We start from the raw sequence: 20703 nt of genomic DNA on the forward strand, positions 1-20703 counted from the left end.
TAACCAATTGTTTCGTGCACTATAATTTCATCGATACATGACTAAGCGCTTTCAGTTTAAATAGTGATACCTTAAACCAACAAGGATTTCAGCAGGGCACCCGAACTTGAGAAGGGGAACTTGGCTGCGAATCATAGTTGCATTAGCACTGCGCTAAAATAAAATATTTGGATGCTTTTCCCGAGGATGTTACGCATCCTTGGGGCAGAGCATGTGGCGCAAAACACCACCACAAGCTAAAGTTCAGCCCAAAGCAGCGGGAACAAAGTGTAAATATGTAAATGACAGGAGACTTCGCACAGACGCCCGCACACCCGCAAACACACACACACACACACACTAAGGACGCAGGACGCAGGACGCAGGAGCTGTCAGGACTGTGAGGCCGTTGAGTGACGGGCGATATTTGCTGTGAAGCTTGTTAGACATTACAATGCGTGTTTGTGCCAGGATAACTGTCAACAGTTGCCGCTGAATTCGCAGCTTTTCTTATTTTTCAAGTTTGTTAATTTCTTTTGTACACTTTGAGCTGCCTAACAACGCCATGCATTAACACAATACAACAATACCCCGCCCCACTGAAGGGCTACATCTCCAGTCATTGAGTATCCTTGGGTTTGTGCAACAGTTGGCGCTGAATGCGGCAGATAAATCAGGGCCAAGAAGTTGCCCAGATTCAACGCAGCCCGAACGCAATCCATTCATTTCCGGCCATATGAGGGATGTCGATTGACCCAATCCAAGTGCTGAATATTTATGTGAATGCAAATTGTTTCCCTTGTGAGGCAATTTATTCAGAAAATATTTATTTCGTTCTGGCTAAACAATATTGCCAACTGGCAGATGATACCGATATGAATTTAATGTTTGCCAAAGCAATTATATTGCTACCCACAAATGCGCGCATTTATCGAAATCATAACCAGCAAAAAGCGCGTAGCAGCAAATTTATTTAAATATTTATTTATTATTTGACCATGTGTTATATGAATAACCATTTAATTAAGAGTTGTGGCCTACATATATTGTCGCCTCAACCGGTCATTCGAGCTAAAAGGGTTGCACATTAATAATTAATTTTATTAAAAATCTTACTCTTCCCTACTCACATAAAAGTACTGTGAACATACTCTCTAGAATCAGTTAAATCGCTTTGTTTAATGTTTGTACCTTGGGAATTGCAGAATTTCCCTAATTACTTTGTTTTTGGCTAGTGTACCGACATAAATTTGTAGAAATCACGTGGAAATTTAATAAAACTGTCATCAGGCCTTTTCCGACTTCACTGAGAGTATTCTGGCTCGACTGCGGTTGCCTTTGAGCATCTGAGGCTAATCCTTTCATAAGCCGCAACAAAGCCTATTATAAAACTTCGGCCATAAATATTAGACATATTGTGTAAAATTTCAGCTTGGATGCCTTGACTAGGCCATAAAAATAATTCCGACAGGACATGTTCAGCAGCAATGTCTTAAGTTTATGCAAATATAATCGCAATTATAAATTCCAAGCCCCATTCCGCCGCCTGAGTTGGCCCTGACCAGCACCAAGTGGCTATCCAGCCAGAGCCACCAACTTGGCCTAATCTCGGGGCGGTACGGCCTCGGGCCGACATTACTCTTGCCAAATGTAAATATTTAATATGCTAAAACTCATTCGACACTCGAGTCTGCAGCTCTTTGACAGACGCTCCTCAGTGGGATAAACGAGTGTTTTTGTTGCGGATCCTCTGAAAGCTGGCACTAAAAGCGCTGGTGCTCTGGATAATGCCCTGCGGGTTGGATAATGGATACATTCTTATTGCTGGAATGATCTTAATGCCCTGTCATGGAAATCGGAAATTTATTTTATACAAATATGCAGATTATCGATGGCTGAACATTTGATTCGTGCTTTTGCGCGTTTTATTGTGTGGCAGAGCCAGATTTTCCTGTGTAAATTCCTACTGCTTGATGACCATTCAATTAAATTGATACTGCAATTGAAATCACCTTGCATTTCACATGTGCACATTTGCCGTTGATTAAACAGAAAGAGCTTAAAGGCAAACCGACACATCGGAATTAAATTCTCAGTGAGAGTGCTTAAAAGTTGTTTCGTGTACCAAACAGCAGTTGGAAAGTGACCCAGACCCGTAAAGGTGTTTACCTATCCGCTAGTTGCCGAAACTAACAACAGTTTGCAAATCAGTTAACACAAAAATAACGTAACGAATGCACTGGAGACTCTCCAACTTTGGCTCTTTGGTTCCGTGTTCCAGATCTTCGCTTTTGTAGCCAGTGCTACACGGTTATTTCATTATGATATACTCGTACAAGTATAGTGTACTATTATTATATTTCAGAACTACATTCTGTTTCTAAGAAGCACTATTTTTCTACAAAAACAGTTGCTTAAATTTACACTAAATATTCGGGCGAACTGCGTAGTTTTCAGTGTTTTCCGGCAGCCTTCGTCGGTGGCCAGGGGCAACTTCCTGTTTTCATAGCTGTTATCTGCGCCTTTTGTCTTGCGCCCGAAAAGTTTGTCCTCCGCCGGCCATCGTCCTGATTAAAGCGAAACTTGAATGCAAAACACTTCAAAATCGTCTGATTACGGACGCTGAAGACGAAATGCAATTGCGAGCCATTTCGTCCTGCACCTGTAATTGTGGCGCAGCGAATGGAAAATGCGCCAGGCCTTGGCGTTCGCCATTGAAGTGTAACGCAAAAGTATGAGGGATTGCTAAAAGCAATTTGAGAACAACAGAGTGAAAACGCTTCCAGCTCCCCAATCCCATCTCCCGCCTCCCCAAGCTCTAGAATCGCAGAAGTTGGCGTTGCTATGGCAATTATGGAGCTGCAAGAGGTTGCAGCGCATCAAGTGGGCAAGCGGGTGAGTGGGGCACCTCCACCGCCCTAAAGCTCAAGGATACACTCAGAAATTGTCGTTGCTTAAGAAATTTAAATGTATTGAAAGTCGAAAAACTGTTTTGTTTTAAGGAATGAAGGCAAGGGAGAACGATAAAGTCGAGTGCATCGACTATCGGGTACCCTTTACTTGGCGGAATCAGCTAAAATGGCACATGGTGGTGATCACTTAGACTACTTTGCAGGGCTTACACACTTTTGAACGAATAGAGCATACCCTTTTGCATTTGCATGGGCAGTTCAACTGTATTTCTATGCGTATTTTATAAATGATTAAAGAGCTGTGATCTAAAAGATACCTCATTTTGCATTGAGAGGCATGATTATATATTGTGGCACTGCACAGGTAGCTGTAGTCCTTGCCCATTTAAAAGCGATTGTTAATAGACGCAACAATTAGGTAACTTTCTGCGAGTGTGGGCTGAAGTGGGTGGCGTGGCAAGGGGCAAGAACTGCGTGGATGGGCTGCTATCTCAGTGGCATACTTAGCGGAGGACTGTGCATTATCTTGCAACTTTATCAAAGTGCACGAGAAGCTCCGCCGCACCTGCGGCTGCGACAACTTGGCAGCCAGCTACGCGGATGTATCCCCGATCCTTTTAGCTGTTTTAGCTGTTTTAACTGGCTTAGGCCCAAGTTGGCCGCAGGACGAGCCCCAACAAGTTGCACGCCATAAAACATGTATGTGCCGCAATTAAAGTGCGAGTGGCGGGGAAAGAGCAAGGACCTTTTCACATGCGAGTATTAATGAAGGGCCATAAGTAAACATTGCCTTTGTAATTACCTTAGGCAAACACGATGGGCTTGGGTTTTATTTCGGGGCTGTTGACTTTGAATTAACAGAAGCAACCTACGAAAGGACCAAAGCCTAGTGCAAACATGAGGTATTTGCATTCGGATAAATAAGAGTATTGTGGCCAAGGACTAAATGTTAAAACAGTAACTGGTTGGGTGTGCTGATCGGGCATTTCACTTTTTATGGCCAGTCGGGTTGTTTTATATGGGTCGCCATAAAGTGCGTCCTTGCTGACATGTTCGTTCATGTCTAGCCGCACTTTTATAGCGCATAAATCTGTTCGAACGACGCCGAATTCCTTTGCCGAAAACAGATATCCTGCACGACGGCCGCTCCCTTTTCAATCCCTACAGCCTGCTAATTTCGGCAACAAATCTGCTAAGCCAGCTTATGGTCGCACACAAAGTCGCAGGCACACACACACACTGAGTCCTGCAGGAATCGCACTGGGCGCACATGTGTGCGTGTTCCAGGGATACACAGATACACACGCCGCCCTTCGCGTTGCCTTTTATTGTGGCAGAATCCGAAATTGAAACGTAAATCTTGGCGACATTGCCACAGTCGCAATTGATTTTTTATGGCTCGTTGCTGGCCTTATGAGCGATTTAATCACGGACCCAAGGATGTCCGGGTTAGAGATTAATTCGAGCTGAAGCCGTGCAACTGGTGGAATAATCGAATTGCGACCATCATTGTGCGCACAACACGGTGGCAAATACGCTGGCATCCAGCAGTTTGTTTATGCCTTCGCCCACAGCGGGCACAATTTGTTTTAATTGCGAGCAAAACAACTGAGTAATCACATTACATAGCCGGCGGCGAGCTGAAGGATGAAGTGGTTGCCAGTGGTTGCCAGTGGTTGGTGGGTGGTTGTTTACCACTTGCAGCTGATGCCGCATCAGCGCTGCGGAGTCGCCACCTCGGACGCGAGCAGGCGGCTTAAAAACTCGCGAGCTGCGAGCATCATATGCCAACTTCGATAAGTTGCAGAGACGTAAATAAAGCGCAATGGGAGGCAGTCCGATGCGGAACTGTGTCAACAGCAATCGCCATCCCAATCCGCCAGTCACGAGTGCACGGGCCGCACTCCGCGCACGGCTATAATCTTAAATTTAAATACAAGTATACTTCGAGTCCGCTCATAACCAAGCGGCCATAGCTCGGCTGCTGATTAAAGACCAGTGGACACGTGGTGCATATATGTACACTGGGTGCCTGGCAACGGCTGTCCAAAGGATTCATTTCGTTTCGTTTACTCTGGCTGCCTGGCGGCCCCAATATTACGCATACGAAGTGTCAACCACTTGCAACTTTTGACGTTATATTTTTGTTGGTTTTCAATTAAAAAGTTTGCCTTATCCTGCTTTTGTTGCAGCGCCCAACTGGCCTCCTCGGCTGCAGCTCGTCCCTTCTGCCGGATTTCATTGTTCGGATGCCTCTGACAGCCTTCTGACAGCCTGCATGCAACACATTTCAGCCAAATGGAAATCGCAGACAATTGCCATTGACGTGGGCAAACCATTTAGGTAAATAATTGCTTTGCCAGCTTAGTCCGGCATTTACAGCAATCAAACAAAGGCCAGCAATTTCGCAGCTTCCGAACTGAATTAAGTGCATGTAGGTTGCAAATCACATGATATGCGAGTTTCGAAAATAAATGTTTACAATCAAAGAATCAAAGGAGCGGTGAAGAAAAATATGAAAACGTTTAAGGTTCCCGGCATTTTTCAAGCCAAGTTCACTTCGGCGAACTGAAGTGTTTACTTCAATGGCACATCCATTATTTGTGCAAAGGACTTGCAAACAATTTTTGCAACTTACTGCTCAACAACAATATGTTGCGTTGCCTTTTATTCTAGGAGGGGAAAAATGTCTTTTGAAATATGCAAGCTGGCAGTGAAACGTCTTTATTACGAGTCGTGCAACATTTAAAACGAAATAAATACAAAAAGATATTCACTGTACGACTTAATTTAGTTATTTATCCGCCAAAGCAGAATATATACTAAATGATATTATGATATAAAATTAAACTCTGAGATTAATGGGTATGTGACACTCGAGGCAATCGACTATTCAGTGCCTGAAATTGGCAATTGTATTGGCCATTCCCTGAATTTTCTACACCTTTGCTTGCGTTTTATGGTTTTATGTGCTATCGCCTACAAATATGCTTTTACAGATAAAAGTTGCAGCACATGCAGCAGTGGCATGAATTGCAAGCCCCGAAATGCAATACGTTGGTTGAATTGGTTTTAAGATTTCTTGGTAATAACGGTCTAAAAGGCGCTTTCTTTAATACGTAAACTGTAATACGGCTTTCTGCCAAGTTGATCGTAAATTTTGCTGACCAAACTCCGTTTCAGGCACGTTTTATTATCCTGGCGCACTTCCAAGCGTAATTGATTGATTGATGGATGGCTGCATGGATGGACCCAGAAGCAGCACACATTGCCCTCCGCCAAACACATGGACAGGATATCGAGCCAATGGCCGACATTAAAGCAACGTCCTCTGCCAAAAGTCCCGCAACTTAGCACATTTAATCTTTAATTAAGAGCAGCAAGGACGAACGTTATCTGACCCTGTTTGGGGAGTCAACCGCCCTGCCGGCTTAAATGATGCGTTAAGATGACTCCGATGAAGGATCACGAAAGTGGCTTGCGGCTTTCGGGTTCCTGTGGCCCGTGGCCGCAAAAGGACTTTAAGGCCAAACACTGGGCCGCCGAAAGGACAAAAATCCCGAGGCAGTGGAGGCCAGCACATGGCAGGCTAACACAGGCCAAAGGCAATGGCAAATGGCAAATGGCAAATGGCAGAGTAAACCTCCCATCCATATAATTCGCAAAGGCATTGCAAATGAATTAAATTACACAGAAGTGCGAAATAATGGCCGGCAACCCAAAGAGTTGCGTTGTCAAAAGCTATGCAAATGGACAGTCTGGCGGGGGCAAGGATTCCAGGACTCGAGCTCAAAGGGAGTGGGTGGTGGGTACTAAGGCAGAGGCGAAATCCTATTAAAATTCAATTGTCTGTAAATAAAATGATGCCGTGACGAACTTGGATTGTTTGCCACTTAATTAAGGTTAATGCGCACGTCCGCTGGGGAGCAAGGCTTAACTTTGGATCGGTAAACAAGTGCCATGCGTAATTAAATTTGCAATGAGAGTGGCGCAGCAGCTGCTGCCTGCCGAACTTTGACCCCCGGCGCGCAGTTCATCCGGCGGACGTAGTTTCGGGTAGCAGGACATGGTGCAAATGGCTTCTGCCGACTGTGTGACAAGTTTATTTCATTATGCCCGCAGAGCACAACACTTCCTCTGGCTCCACTTACTTCCTCCTGCTCCTGCTCCCGCTCCCACTGAGCTGAGCTACCGCCGGAGAATGGAATCAAATTGAAAGTTATCAAAATGTGTGCATAACGGATTGTTAAATAGTTATTGTGCGCCCGACCCCAAATGAATTTAATTACGCCAACAAGTCACACAAGTGTCTCTAACTAAGCGATGCCGCACATGGCAAACAGATTTGCATGGCAAACAAAACTTTCCCGACTTTCCCAATGTATGCGCATATTAAGCGGATCCGACTGTACGGGCGATCGGTTGCCACATCACATGGCCACCACCTCGGCCGGAAGCGCAAGTAGTTTGCGACACCCAAGGCGGCCATAAACGCTGCTCTGCAGGTTGACTTGGACCGCATGGATCCTAGGATCAGGAGCAACTATTTGGGCCTAGTTTCGCTACAAGAGGAGCCCACTGCTGCACGCATTAAGCACCAGCAAAGTGTCCTTTTGCACGCTTTTGCAGAAACTTGAGGAATTTCCTTATCGAACCAGGACGAAAACTTTCCCGAAGTTTCGCTGCGGCTGGGGGATAAGCGTGTGATATGATGGCTCGAGTTTTATTGTCTCGGCAGGATTGCAACTCCCTTTATGGCTGGCACACTTCAGCTGGCTGATCCATTAATGCCAGCAAATTGCGGCCCGACACGCCAGCAAATTCAATACAGAACAGAGAAAGTTGCCGCCAACTTAAACACTCTGCTCGACTCGATTCTCCATTCTCCATCCAGTGGACGAGAGTCGGCGGCGGGTGTGGGTTGCCTTCATTTTTTACAGCCGCTGCTGCAAACTTTTCTCATTAGTCACTATTTTTAGCTGCAGTTTAATTGTTACACACTTGCAGGACGAAAGTTTTGCTGTTAGAGTGCCAGATCCCAGAGTCGTTTCATTTTTTACTTCCCCGATGGGAATTCGCCGGCGGAGGTGGCTGGCATTTGAGCAAGATTTGTGTAAGCAAATTAAGCGTGCTGCATGCCGGGCCACATCCTCGCCAGCCATCGAGCAGGTGCGAAATGAACACGCTGAGCTGGCGCCCCACGAAATTAAAAGTTTCGGGCCCAGTGGCAATTAAAGTTAATGCGTGTGTGTAGACGGGATCTCGCAGTTACACAAACGCCTGAGCAATGCCCCTAATTCAGGCTCAAACGAGGACATGCCGCAGTCCTGTTGCGACGCGACGCTGATCCTTGCGAGGCAAGAATCTGCCTTATTGCGTCCCAGTGGCCTCGTCGCTCTATTCGGCGAAATTTAATACATCTGCAGGTGGTCCCTTTGACGGGTCCCGGCATCCAAGATGCTCCATCACATCACATCTGCGAGACAGCTAGCTGGCCTTAATTAAGTGCATGCCTTCGCTGGCGCTTGAAGATGAAATCCTTTGACTTGCCAGCGCCAGGAATGTCCTGGCACAACAAATTAAAGGACAATTTACATTAACCCCAGACGAAATGTCACATCCGTGCGCAGTCAACAGTTGCGAAGGTATTTTCATATTAAATTACTAAATTACCGAAGAGGAGTCTGCAACATGAATGCACTAAATAAATTCATCAGGTTGAAGCGCAAGTCCTGCAACATCATTTATGCGAAATCAGCTTAACAATAACATGGAAATCGTTAGCAAATTATAAGCAGCCGCAGTGAGGAGTAAAATGTGCCATTATGTAATTAAATCCGATTTAAATGGCCAATTCACGCACACTATCTAAGCGTAGATAGCGAAGGACACAAGCGACAGTAGATTTTAGAGTCCTTGCACCACTCCTTTTCAATCCTTTACGGACGTCCAGAAATACCTAATTACAGCAGGGGTTAATTACTGCCCATGGCTTTGACAGCTATTTCTTGGCTGCTTTTTGACAAAGAAAACGTGTTTTTTCATAGCAATGTGTTTATTGTTATAAAATGGGGAAATGCATTAAACGAAGCAAGTAGATACAAACTAAGCCAATTAAGTAAACTTGTAGAAACAGTAGAAAACTATATTTTTAATTATCAACTATTTTTGGGTTCACTCCTTAGACATAAAACGTATACAAGTACGGAAAACTTGAACTGGATTGTTTTGTTGGGAGGGATGGATGCCGGATTTATTCGATAGTTCACTGAATTTTATTTGACAGGGGTTCAGGTGTGAGCTCAAAACGCAATGGCATTTTAGAGAATCTTGCAAGTTTTCATCGTAAACATTTTAGCTTAGATGTAGCTTAAACTATACATTTCAAGCAAGTGTGTGGCTTAGACAAACTATGACTATTAACTTCAAAACGCTTTCAAATGGCAAACATGGTAAAAATATGCATAGGTAAGTAGAGTAGACTTAAAGGAACGATGATTGATTTCAGGGAAATAACTAAATACTATAAAATATTATAGGACTTATTAGGACATTGGACTCGAGCCCCGGTTTAAATAATAAGCTATGTACAAGTTAACCTTAATGGGATTTAAACACTTTACACCTACGATATGATACAAAACACTTAAAATCTATAGCCTTACTTTTTACATAGTTCGCATGGTTAAAAGCGGCTGGGCTCATCTGATCCACACCTCGCAGTGATATATTGTTGAGTTTCCTTTTTAAGGCACAGACATTATGTACACCTGGCAGTACTTAAATCGCTAGAGAAATTTGCATGCAGATCTATGTGGCCGGCGGTTTGCCGTGTACGCGAAACCGGTAGAGGCATGTGTAGGTGGGCTGGCCGTGATTCGTCTCGATCCGCAGTTCGACGATCTCGTACGGTCGTTTGATGTCCAGGTTTTGAACGGCAAAGTACTGAAGCGAAGCACCATTGTCCTCGAACTGGTACTCGCCGAATAGCACGGGTTCCGGGTCCTTCTCCTGCTCCAAGCCCTGAGTTAATGCATAAATCGTATTAAATGTGGCCCACTTCCTTTGTCATTAGGTCAAACTTACCCAAACAGTGAAGTTGCGAGGAGCCGAGTCTATTCTTCCTGTGGGCGATAGACTCTTTGGTATGTGCTCTAGGGTGAATCCTGTGACGTACACCAACGAGTTAAGCTTCAGCACTGTGGGAAGAAAACTATAAAGACTTTCTTAGTATTAACTATTCACCCGCGACTTGCCTAGGAATCCGGGAAAACCCTGGAATGCCCAGCACTCCCCAGGCTGCACATTGGGTGAGATGGCGACCCGCGGCGTGTTGGTGGGATACCAGAGTGGAATTCCAAACACCGATATCTGGGCTGACTTCGTCTGGTAGCTCTCAGTGCAGCGCGTGGAAAGGATTTGGCCGCCCGCCGACTCCAGGGCGAAGTCCACCAGACCCGTCTTATCGGCATCGTAGATGGCTAGCACAGTTTTGACTATCTGGCGCACCTCCTCCTCGCGGATATGGCCCTTCAGCGCTTTGGTGCTCTCGTTTTGCTTTGCCTCCACAACCAGCAGAATCTCCCGCTTGAGCCGTTCGCTAATGTCGCTCATCAGCAGGATGCTGGATCGCTCGATCTCGTCGCGGATGTTGTTATTGGTGCGCTTGTTCAGCTCCAGCAGCTGCTGCTCCAGGTAGTCCTTGGCCACAAACATGCTGCGCACCCAGGTCTGCAGATCGAAGTCATCCAATTGGCCAGCGGCACCGCCAGCGGTGGATTGCTTGAAGCCCAGAATCTCGACCAGGGACAGTTTGATCTGCTTGTTGAGCAGAGCGAACTGCGAGTCGTTAAGCGCAGACAGTTTGCTTTCTATTTCAGCCAGCAGCCCATGAAAACGCTTGTCCTGGGCAAGTTCGTGCTGCTGTATGCGTTCCAGCAAATCCTCGTGGCCGAGCTTCAGGTTGCTGATCGATAGGTGCAGATCAGCGTTCTCCGCTTGCTTGTCGGAGAGGGCCAACTTTATGAAGGCGATTTCCCTGTTTAGGCGCTCAATTTGGACTTCTGCATCTGAGGCACCGGAACTTTCCTTTTGCTCGAGCTCTCCCACCTGAAGACCAATTCGAGCATCTACAAAATCTGTCAATGCTGGCGCAGCCAGAATTTGCTCCAACAGAGCCGGAAAGTCAATCCTGTCCAGTTGAATTTTGTAGTGCGATTCGTGCAGGTGCAGCTCTGATTTAACTAGCCTGGTTATCTCCTCCAAGTTAGCTCGTGATAGCTTAGCTCCATCTGGCCAGCCGCCCGAGCCTTGCAGCTCCAGCTTCAGTTTTGTGACCAGATCCGTCAAGTCCTTTTCGCTTAGCTGCGTTTTGTGGGCAATCTGCTGGAGGTTTTCCTTCATTAGCTGAACAATGAGTTGAATCTGTTGCGGTGGGAGCTCCTTGGCATGCTGCTGCATTTTCAGCTCGACCAACTGCTGCACGTAGCTGTTCACATGGTTTAGGATATTTTCGTATTCCTCCGCAGTCAAGGCTTTCTGGATGTTCCTCTCAATGCTGGCCATGTTTACCTTAATGGCCTCCTCTTCCTGCTGGGGACTTATGGCGGTGGGCAGTTCCATCCAACTTTTCAAGGTGGCTCCAGCATTTGACAACCGGCTGTATACGGAGCAGAAAAGAGCTAGTGGCAGTGGCAACAGACCTTCCGCACGCTGAACGTACGCAATACGTTGATCCTCCTGCAACAGCAACCATCCTGGGGAAGGAGAGAATTAAACATAGCATTATTAGTTGGCAATCCTTCTACATTTCCAGTTCCCACCAACTTCAATTATCAATCGGACTGAGGTAACAGGGAACTCGTTTTTGGGGTAATTCCAACACAAATGCAGAAGGATAGAGTTCGATTCTGGCCAACTAATATTGCTGTGTTTACATTTTACTTACCATTTAGCGAACTTCCAACAAATGGCAAATAAAACAAACTACTCTTCTTTGTACTTGATGTTTTGTATGAAATTGTTTGCGATTTATTTGTATAGACTGTTACAAAGCAAACAATGAACAAATTACAATTAAACGTTGTTTGACAACAAGTAAGATTTAGTTAGGGCATTGACCCAGACGGATAAAGGCCCTAATTGTTGGACAAGAATGAAGTTTACGTAAATGATTACGAGAATTCTGCAATTTGAACAGCGGCGAGCTCTATCCTTCTCCCATCAGCCTGTGAGGTTGCATTTTGTTGGGAATTGTGTGGGTTAGTAAGGTGGGATATGTGGAAGTTTGCCTATGAAAATGACGGTAGGTATATGACGGTACGAAAAACTATAAAATAAGTGCCCAAAGGTGCGGACAAGCAGACGGACAAAAAACTGATCAAATGCTTTACTTTGTACTAATATTGTTCATAAAGAAAGTTTCTCATATTTGCTTAAGTGCAAGGGGCGTGGCACGCAACAAAGTCATACTAAATAGCCAACTGCTGCACCAGTTCGACCACCAAACGGTAGCCTGCCCATTGCAGATGTTCCCTACACACGCTCATAATAGACTTTATCGTCGTCCTGAAAGAACTGACGCCCCTTGTTGACCACGTTCTGACCGATGGTTCTTAAGTACAAGACGTAGTCGTCGGCCCAATCGCGAACGCGGACCGCATGCTCGGCGGCCTGGGAGCGCACGGATTCAAGCTGCGCCTGGTTCAGGTAATCCCTCACGTCGATTTTGGGCAACTCAGGTAGGGTGAATGTGTATTCGGACAAGGATTTGGGTGGGAAAGTTTCATTGGGGTGTATGTAATAGAACAGACCTGCAAAGGCAAAGCAAATTAGGCGTTTAACCTTCGCTGACGACGAATGGAAAATAAAATATGTCATCACATGGCCACTAAAATCTAATCCGCGGGATTTTAACAACAAATTATCGATGGCGTCACGCGAATGCCAACGACCAGACTAGTTTATAAATAAAACCACTGAAGGTGATCTATATGCATACAGTATGAATTCTCATACCGATCCAAGGTCAAGGCACACGCTCCAACATATTTTACTTTACATCGTAAATCGTACAGTGCTTAGTAAGCCTACTCACCCGACAGCAGCAGCAAGGGCAACAAAATCAGCAGAAATATGAGGAAGCGCTTTTTCGACTTGTTTTCCGCATCCGAGGAGCGCAGCAACCACGTGTCCAAACTCAAAACCGATGCAATGAATATATACAGGTAGCGCAGCAAACTCGCCAATCCTCCTCCGATGGTCTGTACTATTTTTCCCCAAAGTCCAGTTTGTTGACTCTGCTGGCGCTTAGCGTAGTAGTTTTGATAGGCAGTCGTCTCCGTGGCCGAAAGATTGGTCACCCGATTCCAGACGGTGGTAACGCTGCTAACAACCAGCTGAATGAGGCGGATGAGCCACCAACTTTGCTTTTTCTGCCCAAAGGTGGCGTCCAGTTCGTCTGCGGAGTCATAGTTAACAGGCTGGGTATACTTGGACTGGTAGCGGCGGCGGATGAACTCCTCCTGCGCAGGGTTCTGCTGGACCATGTAGTTGACTCGATCGTTATGGTTTCCTAGGCTCTTTCTGGACATATTGGGCATGGCCACAATTCCTGGCGCCAACTGGCGTCGGTGGGGGGACAGTTCTGAATAGGTATAGTCCGTCTTGGGAGTTGTGCTGCATAATAACATCATTAGTATACGGTTTAAATTTAAAGGATTGCTTCACTCACTTCCAGTACTCGCCAGCCTTCTTGTACTCAATGTAGGCCAGATAGTCGCTGACATTTCCCGAGCTTAGATTTCCGTTGGATTGGTTGAGCTTCTCCTGGGCAGTGTTCAGCGTGTTTTGCGTGGTCTCCAGCTGGCTTCTGTTCCGTGGCGTCGATGTGGCTCCGCCGGATCGCTTAGTTAGAATTGACGTGACTGTGGTCGTGATCGAGCTCTGCTTGCGTTTGGCATCCGGAGTCATATCGTCGCTCGAGTAGTCTGAGGTCAGCTGGGCGAAGCCCTTTCCCCTGGTTTTCTTGCTACTGCTCGACTCCACTATATGCTCCTCCAATATCGTTCTGCAAAGAAGAGGTTAGTTAGTAGTTGCTAAGAATTGGGGGAAATATTTCAGCAAGTCCGTGATAACGTGATCGGAATCGTTTAAAACGACGAGTACAACGTATCAAAACAAAAACACAAAAATATGCTTATAATCGCTGCTGGCCTTCAGCGCAAGCAACTGTTAGCCCACCCCAGCGTGCTCGATTTACTGGCTAAAACGTGAAAACAATTTCTGACGGCCGACGTTGGACTCCGAATGTCGTCATCGAGTCTTGAAGACTGATCGGACCAGGCGCTCTCGAAATAGGCGCCAAAAACTAACGAAGCTCGACCAGATGCCGCACCCTGTATGAGGCTTTGCCTTCGTTTCCTACCCGCTTCGAAATCTAAATTCGCGGCGAGCGTGAATAACAAAAAGGTGACGTCATGGCGGCGGCACACGGCATACATACAGTCGCTGTGAATGTGAATTCCTACAGTGCAGCTTGGATAACTGGAACCAATAGTCTGTATATAATTACTCAGGACTATATGGGAATTATCATAACGGTGATTTTGATTTATGATCAGTTCGACGGTAGTTACATATATTGTTTATTCTGAATTTTTCTGGCAACTTTAAAGTTTGACAACTTTAGTCAAACGATCATAGGATCAACTACCCGTCTCCGTAAACATATTGAATGCTCACAATTTTACTAATAGCAACGGCTAAGTATAGAGTTAAGGGTTCGAGATAAGGGGCTTCGTCTTGGGGAGTATTCCAGACACTTACTGCACATTGGGGGCCGCCGATTTCTTCTTGAGGTGGTGCACATGCCCCTCCTCTCCGGCGTGCTCGCAGTTCTCATGGTCGCAGCTGGACCTCAGGAAGGGAGTCTTGGAACGCGACCGCCGACGCGTTTCTATCTGGTATGTATCTTCGCTCATGTTTATATGCTCTCCGGTGCTTGGGCCCTGCGAAGACAAATAATTAACATGGGCAGCGATTTATTTGGAGTAAACATTAAAACCCGTCTGTGTGCGTGTGTGTGCGTGCTAGGCGTGGGTTGTTTACAATTGGGCAGCTGGAAAACATTCGATCTATGTGCTATGTGCTCTTCAATTCAATGCTCGAGTGCTCTTCGAAGCGAGCTTTCCACGCCACATTAATGCCGCATTATGCAATGCAATGCGTGTGGAAATGAGCGCAGTGCCCGGTTTTTAATTAGAATGCATTGGGGAGGTAAGTAGGCAGGCCGCAAAGACCGCGACTAAAAATAGGCCGGAGCATTTCGGATCGCGAATTGCTTGCCAGTGACCGTGGATCATTGGTGGTGGGCCACATAGCCGAAAACGACGCCCGACCTATCGAGCACAGATGCCGACTCCAGGGGACGGGGAGGCGCTTCTGGGTGCTCCGGCGGACCACGCCATCCACAAACAACGCGCGATAATCAATACAATGGGTTTACTGCCCAAAATGAGTTCGTAGTAATGGCGCAAATATTCGTTGTTTCGGGGAAATGGAAACCCAAACAAGTTTTCCACAGCTGCGTCATAACGTACATGTGTATGTACGTAGATGTACAAATGAGGCACACACGCACACAAACAAAAACTACGCACAAGGCTTCGGGCAGTTCGCCCGCAAATATGGCACGTACTTAGCAATATTTCTGGTTCTGCTGCACTAACGAATTCCTCCGATTTAATAGATGAATATGAGGTTTATTTGCAAACGCCGCGACGGTTTTAAAAATAGCCTCCACTATCACGACGGGAAAATCACGTCTTTTCCGAGCGGCGAAAAAATTCGAATGGATTGTGGACTGGAAAGACACATCGATTATTCTTTACACATATCGATGTTTTGCCACCTATCGATTGTTGGCATCGTGAATTAATCATTTAGGAGGAACTTTCAAATTTAATGTTGATATTCAAGAGATTATTGGAATACATTTCGGTATTTTCTTTTGATTTTAATATTGCAAATCGAATTGTATTTTCACTTGTATCTTAAAAAAATCCGTTTGTTAACATGACTATGTTGACAATATGACATACTTTTGAATTTTTTTTTAAATCTTCCCCGTACACATTGTTGTCTGCGTAAATGTTCTTGCATAAAGGAGCCTTAAATTGTTACAATAAAATATAAAGAAAAAAATTTAATTCAGCTGCCAGAAACCAGAACAGCCGACTTCCAACCTATTTGCTTACCAACCGTTTTTCGGGAATGTGAAAGATTTTCGTAATGGCTAACAAGTGCGTCCAGAGACTTAAAGTAAGAGCACTGTTAAGACTTCTAGCGCCTTTATTTCCTCTTACTATATGTTTCTTATTAAAATGCATTTACAATTAAATAAATGTTTCAGTGAAATATCGATAACACAGCGAACATTTAAGCGATGGCTCAAACCACTCGGAATCCGGTTAAGGGTAGTTGACAACCCTAAGCAACAATAACACAACAAATCGTGAGGTTTTTAGTTGTGATTTTCCTTCCAAAGCCATAAAACATGATAGAAATAACGTGTAACGACCGTCTTGGCAAGAAGGTAAGTAACTTAGACCCTAAGGCAAACTTCAAGCATCATAAACCAACGGTTAACCCGCAGGTACGCGTCAAGTGTAACCCGGACGACACCATCGGGGACCTCAAGAAACTTATCGCGGCACAAACGGGCACAAAGCACGAGAAGATTGTCCTGAAGAAGTGGTACACGATCTACAAGGATCCGATTCGCCTATCCGACTGTAAGCTCCTAAGCAGTCTCCTTGTAACTCCTTGATTTAACCGCATTTGTATCTCGCTTTCTCAGATGAAATCCACGACGGCATGAATCTGGAACTTTACTATCAATAATACTGCAGGGAATCATGTTCATGTGTGGAGTTTGTCCAATTTTTATAGTTTCTTTAATAAATAAATAAATATTGAATAATGCATATTATTTGTATGGGTTATGTTCGATACTTAGGGGCGAATTGCAACATTAAAGGGACCTCAACATATATAGGTGTTATTGCTTAAACTAGCGTAACTGTTTAATTTAATAATGAAATAGATTGATGAACTACTATTACAAAACAATTCCAAAATGGCAATTTGGGTTTAATGGGCCCCTTCAACTACGCCCCTGAAAAATTGGTATTATTTCAGTCTGTTGCGGCGTTGCCAGATCGCGCCGAAGGCGTCCGGAGGAAGAACAACAACTATTGAAAATAGCGTATTCAAGATTCCGTCAAAAATGTCCATGATTCCATTCTTTCCCACGCTTAAAGTCTCCGTGGCCAATCGCTACTGGTTGGACCTGGCTCCTGCCTCCGTAAACGAAGAATCACAGACACGGCGTTACGAGGATGAAAGGAGCAACTGGGTGAGTATTTTCAAGACACCGCTTTCTGTGTAATTCTGTTGTTATAAACTGTCCATGTAGAGAGAGTCCCTTAAAACGGCCGGTACAGATCTGCAGCCGCTGGGCAAGATGCTCACCATACCCGGAATTGAAACCGACGACGAGGATGGTGAGTACGGCAGGAAACTCCATTCGGACTACCATTACCGCTTGCCCACCTACTTCTCCTCCTTCAGCCAACGACGACAGCGAGGACACGGACAGTCACGACGAGGAGGATGATGAGACCAACGACCGAGTCATTCCGGTCACCCAGGACTTTTACTCCGCCGACGACATCCAGATGAACGACGAGACCTCGCCCACAGCCCCCTGAATGGGCGCCACAATGATCTTCGGCTCTGGAATTGGGACTGCCCAGATTGTGGCTTACAATGTTGCCCGGCTGGTAGATACACAATTATTTATTTTTTTACGCTTTGTTCCCTTTACAAACTGTAATAACAAGTGTCGGATACTTTAGTCTTAAATAAATTATAACATAGTAAGCATGTTGCCTGGAGGAGTCTCCACTACAAATTTTCGGAGACTTAGCTCACTGGTTAAGGACAGCAGGGGACAAACGGGGTGTACAAGACTGGGACCCTACTTGTGCAGCGCCGCCGTCTCCAGCTTCGGAGCCGGCTTGGAGGCCAGGCCCGAGAGCAGCTTCTTGATCTCGGCGATGGCCCGACCGGGATTGAGGCCCTTGGGGCAGGTGCGCGTGCAGTTCATGATCGTGTGGCACCGGTAGACGCTGAAGGGGTCCTTCAACTTGCTCAGACGCTCGGCGGAGTTCTCGTCACGCGAGTCGATGATCCAGCGGTAGGCCTGCATCAGCACTGCGGGGCCCAGGTACTTCTCGGCATTCCACCAGTACGAGGGGCACGAGGTGGAGCAGCAGGCGCACAGGATGCACTCGTAGAGGCCGTCCAACTTGGAGCGGTCCTCGACGGACTGCAGGTATTGGGCCTTGCCCTTCTTCTCGCCCGCCTCGTTCCTGCAAAGGTCGTGGTATTAGTGTTGTCCCAGTATGGAGGAATTGCTCACACTCACTTGCGCTGCAGCCAGGGCTGGATGTTGCGGTACTGCTCGTAGAAGTTGTTCATGTCCGGAACCAAGTCGCGCACCACGTACATGTGGGGCAGCGGGTACACCTTCAGGGACTTGGAGGTGTTAATGTCGATCTTGCTGATGCAGGCCAGCGTGTTGGTGCCGCCAATGTTCATGGCGCAGGAGCCGCAGATGCCCTCGCGGCAGGAGCGCCTGAAGGTGAGCGTGGGGTCCATCTCGTTCTTGATCTTGATGAGCGCGTCCAGCACCATGGGGCCGCATTCGCGCAGGTCCACCTCGTAGGTCTGCATGTACGGCTTCTCCCCGGCGTTGTCCGGGTTCCAGCGGTAGATCTCAAACTTCTTGATCTGCGGCTCCTGGTCCTCCTTGGGCTGCGCCTGCTGCTGCAGTTGGGCGGTACCATTGCTGATGGCGCGGAGCTGAAAGTTCGGAGAATCACGCTATTACCAATTTTATCCAACTCAGGTGCCGCTGAAAAAAAAAGTTTACATAACAGCTAACGCCAGTTGGCAGTTCCCCCAATTACGGAGTGCAGTTTGCGTGTTTATCTCTGGTGTTTTTATCCCGGACCACCTAGTTCCGCCTTATATAACTGTGCGGCCCAAAAGCCGCCTACGCCCCCGACACGCCCCTGAAATCTTGGCCAGAAGAATACTGGGCCACCGCGTACTCCACTCACCTGGTTCCTGGCCACCAGGGATCCCACGCGGCTCAGGATCTGTCTCGACTCGATCGCCAACATTTTCGTCGCGGATTCTGCTGCAATTGAAACGGCGCTGCGTTTGCAATTATCGATTTGCCTGCGAGCAAAATCTGTGTTTTTCTTATTTGCGTACAAAAAGTTGCACGAAACTGTGAGTGCAGTGTGCCCGTAGCGGATTCAAGAGCAGGAGAGCGCTCTAAAATATACCACGAAAATACCACAACGCGCGCTCTGGTCACTCAGCTTGTAACGTATTTGCACCTTTGAATAGCTAAACCAAAGACACTAGAATAATTCTAGTTAAACACTCATTTCTTGGACTGCTCAGGAACAAAATCTGCCTGGCTTGAATTATCTCATAAAACGTAAACAGAGAAAATGTTTTGGCTGAAATGGAATATCTACGGAACAAGAAATGGTTTACAGTTTCACACATCACTCCTCCGGTCTGTGAAATTAAAAAAAAATACCAAATATTGCGAATGTGAAAACTTGAAGAGTGCCCAATATCACTCTATCCGTCAATCGACGTAGTGATGAAGCGCACCTAGACCGTATTCGAAGGCATCTTCCACATGTCAACGAAAATTCAGCTTGATGCTCCCAATAAAATGTTCTGATACTGAAAATGACTTCAAAGACTTTAGTCGTACGTAAAATAATTTTTCGCCACAAGAGTTGATATAAAAACGTTTATTGAAGAAGCACTTTTCACTAGTTCTTTACATTGTTAAGAGGGTTTTTATATCCATTCTAACTCGTAGAAAAGAAGGGTATTTAACGGATGAAGTGTATGGAACAGGTAGAGGGAATCGCTTCTGTCCCTATTAAATATATACTTTTTAATCAGGAACTCCAGCCGAGTCGTATGCCTGTCCGTATGAACGCCGAACTACAAATTTAAGATTAGGCAAGCTGATTGTTGTGGCCCACTCTTCCACGCCCACACTTTGGAAATGTTTTGATTTCTTTTTAATATCACTAATTTCATTCCAATTTATATTAATATGCCGATAAAATTTAAATTTCTCCCTAGCACACCTCCTTACTGAGTAAAGGGTATTTGTTGGTCGAGGAACTCGACCACAGCGTTCTCTCGTATTTTTTATTGGAGAAACCCCTGCCTTTGCGGGTACTTTCCAAGATCCTTGGCCAACTACTATGTAAAACTTTTTAAATGGCGTTTGGCAATCCCAGAGACAGCAGCACGCCGCCTTTGTCAATTGTTCAGTGACCTTTTGTTGCTGGGAAAAGTTTGCGGGCTTTCCCGCCCTGCCTTTATCATTCGCACCTAGGAATGGAAAGCCCAGGTGAAGGGAAAGGCAGGTGGGTCTACAGTTTGCTTTATGAGCCGCTGCCTGCGAAGAAAGCGGCTGAGAAAACTTTTTCAATGTTAGGGCAAACACAGCCAGCCACTAAGGTTGCCACCGAAGGCTGGATTCCGGCCAAAACTTCTCGTCCGCGTCCGCCTATTAAAAGCAAATAAAAACATTGAGCGCGAAACTTAAATAAAACCGTTCGAGGAGAGTGAAAATAAGGATTTTATTTGTCTACTCGACCAAGCACAAAGGGGCGAAAGTGAGGTCATAAAAGAGGTCTTA

General features: G+C 45.9%; 4 protein-coding genes across 7 annotated transcripts; 2 read left to right on the forward strand and 2 right to left on the reverse strand.

The window, feature by feature from the left end:
• Positions 1 to 8945: 8945 nt before the first annotated feature.
• On the reverse strand, positions 8946 to 15795 carry LOC6541031. 4 transcript variants are annotated; one of them, XM_015159229.2, is made up of 7 exons: positions 15589 to 15795; positions 14718 to 14899; positions 13624 to 13959; positions 12988 to 13568; positions 10148 to 11647; positions 9978 to 10090; positions 8946 to 9914 (listed from the first exon to the last, which is right to left on the reverse strand). In XM_015159229.2, the coding sequence occupies exons 2-7, from the start codon at positions 14870 to 14872 to the stop codon at positions 9702 to 9704; spliced, it is 2898 nt and encodes a 965-aa protein (XP_015014715.1). In that variant the 5' UTR covers positions 14873 to 14899; positions 15589 to 15795; the 3' UTR covers positions 8946 to 9701. The 4 variants fall into 4 exon arrangements, with proteins under 4 accessions (XP_015014715.1, XP_001970719.1, XP_026835582.1 ...); XM_001970683.3 differs by lacking the exons at positions 8946 to 9914; positions 9978 to 10090; positions 10148 to 11647 and adding an exon at positions 11893 to 12703 and having other exon boundaries at positions 15589 to 15786; XM_026979781.1 differs by lacking the exons at positions 8946 to 9914; positions 9978 to 10090; positions 10148 to 11647; positions 14718 to 14899; positions 15589 to 15795 and adding exons at positions 11893 to 12703; positions 14133 to 14243.
• Positions 15796 to 16340: 545 nt separating this feature from the next.
• On the forward strand, positions 16341 to 16876 carry LOC6541085 (ubiquitin-like protein 5). The gene is made up of 3 exons (XM_001970684.3): positions 16341 to 16485; positions 16546 to 16684; positions 16750 to 16876. Exons 1-3 carry the CDS (start codon positions 16447 to 16449, stop codon positions 16791 to 16793), a joined length of 222 nt encoding a protein of 73 aa, XP_001970720.1. The 5' UTR covers positions 16341 to 16446; the 3' UTR covers positions 16794 to 16876.
• A 197-nt stretch (positions 16877 to 17073) lies between these two features.
• LOC6541561 (anaphase-promoting complex subunit 15A) lies at positions 17074 to 17865 on the forward strand. The gene is made up of 3 exons (XM_001970685.3): positions 17074 to 17307; positions 17368 to 17455; positions 17523 to 17865. The coding sequence occupies exons 1-3, from the start codon at positions 17179 to 17181 to the stop codon at positions 17660 to 17662; spliced, it is 357 nt and encodes a 118-aa protein (XP_001970721.1). The 5' UTR covers positions 17074 to 17178; the 3' UTR covers positions 17663 to 17865.
• On the reverse strand, positions 17716 to 19308 carry LOC6541693 (succinate dehydrogenase [ubiquinone] iron-sulfur subunit, mitochondrial). Its single transcript, XM_001970686.3, has 3 exons — positions 19079 to 19308; positions 18382 to 18818; positions 17716 to 18325 (listed from the first exon to the last, which is right to left on the reverse strand). Exons 1-3 carry the CDS (start codon positions 19139 to 19141, stop codon positions 17932 to 17934), a joined length of 894 nt encoding a protein of 297 aa, XP_001970722.1. The 5' UTR covers positions 19142 to 19308; the 3' UTR covers positions 17716 to 17931.
• Between the last annotated feature and the right edge of the window lie 1395 nt (positions 19309 to 20703).

The sequence above is a fragment of the Drosophila erecta genome, unplaced genomic scaffold, assembly GCF_003286155.1.
Source record: "Drosophila erecta strain 14021-0224.00,06,07 unplaced genomic scaffold, DereRS2 tig00000055-arrow-pilon, whole genome shotgun sequence".
Classification (NCBI taxonomy): Eukaryota; Metazoa; Arthropoda; class Insecta; order Diptera; family Drosophilidae; genus Drosophila; species Drosophila erecta.